This window comes from Bison bison, unplaced genomic scaffold, assembly GCF_000754665.1.
Source record: "Bison bison bison isolate TAMUID 2011002044 unplaced genomic scaffold, Bison_UMD1.0 scf7180017864365, whole genome shotgun sequence".
NCBI classification, from domain to species: domain Eukaryota; kingdom Metazoa; phylum Chordata; class Mammalia; order Artiodactyla; family Bovidae; genus Bison; species Bison bison.
The window spans coordinates 1,176,120-1,180,171 of NW_011494937.1; the positions used below are offsets into that span (position 1 = coordinate 1,176,120).

Below are 4,052 nucleotides of genomic sequence, written 5' to 3' on the forward strand. Positions count from 1 at the left end.
GCCCCCCGCTCCTCCTCCTCTCCCTGTGTCCTCCCTGCCCCTCCCCGCCCGACCCAGTCTTCGTGTGCCCAGGGACCCTGCAGAAGGTGCTGGAGCCCACCTCAACCCCGATCTCGGAGCACCAGTCTGGTGCATGGTGCAAGGACCCGCTGCAGGCAGGTGACCGCATCTACGTCATGCCGTGGATCCCCTACCGCACGGACACGCTGACCGAGTACGCCTCGTGGGAGGACTACGTGGCAGCGCGCCACACCACCACCTATCGCCTGCCCAACCGCGTAGACGGCACGGGCTTCGTGGTCTACGACGGCGCCGTCTTCTACAACAAGGAGCGCACGCGCAACATCGTCAAGTACGACTTGCGCACGCGCATCAAGAGCGGGGAGACGGTCATCAACACAGCCAATTACCACGACACCTCGCCCTACCGCTGGGGGGGCAAGACCGACATCGACCTGGCAGTGGATGAGAACGGGCTGTGGGTCATCTACGCTACTGAGGGCAACAACGGGCGGCTGGTGGTGAGCCAACTCAACCCCTACACGCTGCGCTTCGAGGGCACGTGGGAGACCGGCTACGACAAGCGCTCCGCGTCCAACGCCTTCATGGTGTGCGGCGTCCTGTACGTGCTGCGCTCCGTGTACGTGGACGACGACAGCGAGGCAGCCGGCAACCGCGTGGACTACGCCTTCAACACCAACGCCAACCGTGAGGAGCCTGTGAGCCTGGCCTTTCCCAACCCCTACCAGTTCGTCTCCTCTGTTGACTATAACCCTCGCGACAACCAGCTCTATGTCTGGAACAACTACTTTGTGGTGCGCTATAGCCTGGAGTTTGGGCCGCCCGACCCTAGTGCGGGTGAGGACAGCTCGAGTTCACTCCCCAACAGCCCCTGCCCCTGGGTCTCAAGCGGAGGGGGGTGCACTCTGAGCTCCTAGAGGACCTGGAGGTGCGTTCAAGGGAACCCTGGAGGTCACAGAGGTAGCAACAGGACAGGCTGTTTTCAGCACTTTCCAATTAACTCCTCTGATCCTTGCAGTCTGAGAGCCAGGGCTTACTGTTGCCTCATTTACAGATGAGGAAACCCAAGCACTGGGTGGGCTTCCCTGCTGGCTCAGATGGTAAAGAATCCGCCTGCAATGTGGGAGACCTGGGTTCGATCCCTGGGTCAGGAAGGTCCCCTGGAGAAGGGAATGGCTACCCACTCCAATATCCTGGCCTGGAGAATTCCATGAACAGAGGAGCCTGGCAGGCTACAGTCCATGGGGGTCTCAGAGAGTTGGACACAACTGAGCGATTTTCATATACACAAGCACTGGGTGGATGTGAGACTAGCTAGCTTGCTTATTTGAGAAGCTAGACCAAGGACTCTGGGCTTTTAGCCAAGCTGCACTCTCCTAAGGCCGTTTTGAGCCCTGGAGCCCCTTCAACCCCAGTCTTGGGTGGGAGTACCAGTAAAACAGCAAAGCTGAACTGCTGATATTGACTAGGATTGGGAATCCCTCGGCAGTCTCATTCTAACCCCTCGGCCACCCTAAACCAGCTCTGTGCAGCCCCACAGCTCAAGAAGAGTCCCCTCGAATAAAAAAGGGGGAACTGAGGTCCCCAGAGGGAAGGGACGTGGCCAGGCCAGAGAGCCCAGAGTAAGAGGAGCATGAGGGTGGGAGCCTGCAACACTGCCTTCCTGGCTTGTCCTCTGCAGTTGCTCTCAGACCTCAGAGGACAAATTTCTGCCACCTTCTGACGCTGTATAGTCCCAGGGGTGCATGGGGCCTCTGGGCAGAGAGGGGCTAGGGGAGATCTCTCAGACCTAGTGGGAGACCAACCCTGGGGGTAACCGCATCTTGTGTCCCCTCTCCCTTCCAGGCCCAGCCACTTCCCCACCCCTCAGCACAACCACCACAGCCCGGCCCACACCCCTGACGAGCACAGCCTCGCCAGCAGCCACCACCCCGCTCCGCCGAGCACCCCTCACCACGCACCCCGTGGGTGCCATCAACCAGCTGGGACCTGACCTACCTCCAGCCACTGCCCCGGCCCCCAGCACCCGGCGGCCCCCTGCCCCCAATCTGCACGTGTCCCCAGAACTCTTTTGTGAACCTCGAGAGGTGCGGCGGGTCCAATGGCCGGCCACCCAGCAGGGCATGCTGGTGGAGAGGCCCTGCCCCAAGGGGACTCGAGGTGAGTGCCGAGCCTAGGTGACCTTTGCTGCAGCTGGCTTGGGGAATGACCACTGCTGGCCTGGCCAGGAAAGGGACAGGGGACATGCCCCTAACTCAGCTTGGATGCACTTACCTGTCCACCTTCCCTGCCAAAGTGGGCTGTATGCAAGGGTCATGCTTCATGTCTGCAGCTGTGTCCCCAGGGCACAGTCACAGCTCAGTTAGTGCCCCTTGCTCCACCCCTGTCCCCTCCTGCAATTCTAAGCACCTGCCATGCAAAGCCCTGGATGGACCCTGCAGGGAGCCCCTGGGAGGTAACCTGAGTCCTGGCCTCGGACCGAAATGGACACAGGCCCAGGAGCTGCTGGGGGTCAGGACACAGCAGCTGACACACCAGAGAAGGCAGGGCCGGGACCACAGGCTCCAGGGATCCGAGGGAAGGGTCAGAGAGGCTTTGCGAGAGGCGTGGTGGGGCTTCCAAGGTAGGCTTGACCGGAAGGCTCTGACCGTGGTAGGCCAAGCTGGAAGAGGAGCCGAGAGGGAGGGTTTAGGGGAAGTGGGCGGCTCATGTCATTTCAGAGTGACACCTCTCTTTGACTGTCTGGCCTGTTTCATGTCCGGTCTTCCGTGCCCCCTCACCTCTTCCCTCACCTGCTCGTCCCCCTCTCTCTGCCATCTCCTTTTTCCTGCTCTGGCCCATTCCCCTCTCCCTCCCCGTGGCTCCCTTCTCTGTTCCTGTGTGTCTGTCCCTACAGGAATTGCCTCCTTCCAGTGTCTACCAGCCCTGGGGCTCTGGAATCCCCGGGGCCCTGACCTCAGCAACTGCACCTCCCCCTGGGTCAACCAGGTGGCCCAGAAGGTACCAGCAGCCACCCCACCCCCAGATAGGCACACATGCTTACCCTGCTGGCCCTGGGTGCCCAGGCACAGGGCACAGCGGGGGGCGGTGGAACTCCTGGGGAGACAGGCCGGGGTCCACCCCTAGTCTCCAGAGGGGACAGACAGATGGGGAGGGCCAGGGCAGGCAGGGAGAAGGGACCGCAGAGAGGGATGAGAGGGGCTGAGCAGGCTGGGTGTGTGGAGAGAGAAGCAGGATGGTCCCTGACGAGACCGGGGGCTCCCCCTCCTGCCTCCTGCAGATCAAGAGTGGGGAGAACGCGGCCAACATTGCCAGCGAGCTGGCCCGCCACACCCGGGGCTCCATCTACGCGGGTGATGTGTCCTCCTCTGTGAAGCTGATGGAGCAGTTGCTGGACATTCTGGATGCCCAGCTGCAGGCGCTGCGGCCCATTGAGCGCGAGTCGGCCGGCAAGAACTACAACAAGGTGGGCCTGGCGGCAGGGGCCGTGGGGCAGGGGCACCGCCCTAGGAACTTGGGAGACACCCAGCCTGGCACTGCAAAGCCAGGCAGCCATCCACGGCCAGGAGAGGAGAAGGCGAGACAGAGCCCAGGCCGGCCGGGACTCCCTCCTGGATGGTCCTGGGGGGAGCCCAGGCCGGCCGGGACTCCCTCCTGGATGGTCCTGGGGGCGCGGGGGCTCCCTTAGCAATGGCTCTTGCTCATGGGCTAGCCCCAGGTCAGTGGCAGAGACAGAAGAGGAATCTCTCTGGTGCCCAGACGTGAGTGTCAGGGTTCAAGGAGAGGGGCTGGGAGACCAGCCTTCACCCCACCTCCTTCTTTCCCCAGATGCACAAGCGGGAGAGAACTTGCAAGGACTACATCAAGGTGAGGCCCAGGAGCTCCTGTCTCCTGAGTGAGTGGGGCTGGCCCCAGGAGGCACCGGGGGATAGAGGTTCCGAGAAGGGGGTGCGGAGCCCAGCTGGAGGGACTGAGGGACAGAGCGGGAGTCGCAGCGTTGCCCCGCCACACTTGCAGGCTGTGGTGGAGAC

The 4,052-nt window shown here is 62.4% G+C and overlaps 1 protein-coding gene across 1 annotated transcript in view; it reads left to right on the plus strand.

The window, feature by feature from the left end:
• The window catches only part of LPHN1 (latrophilin 1), a 49,874-nt gene that overhangs the window by 36,303 nt on the left and 9,519 nt on the right, over positions 1-4,052 (plus strand). The window contains exons 6-11 of the mRNA XM_010855512.1: positions 58-858; positions 1,867-2,181; positions 2,918-3,021; positions 3,302-3,487; positions 3,850-3,888; positions 4,039-4,052. Coding sequence (XP_010853814.1) covers positions 58-858; positions 1,867-2,181; positions 2,918-3,021; positions 3,302-3,487; positions 3,850-3,888; positions 4,039-4,052 — 1,459 coding nt within the window. The remainder of the gene's footprint in view (positions 1-57; positions 859-1,866; positions 2,182-2,917; positions 3,022-3,301; positions 3,488-3,849; positions 3,889-4,038) is intronic.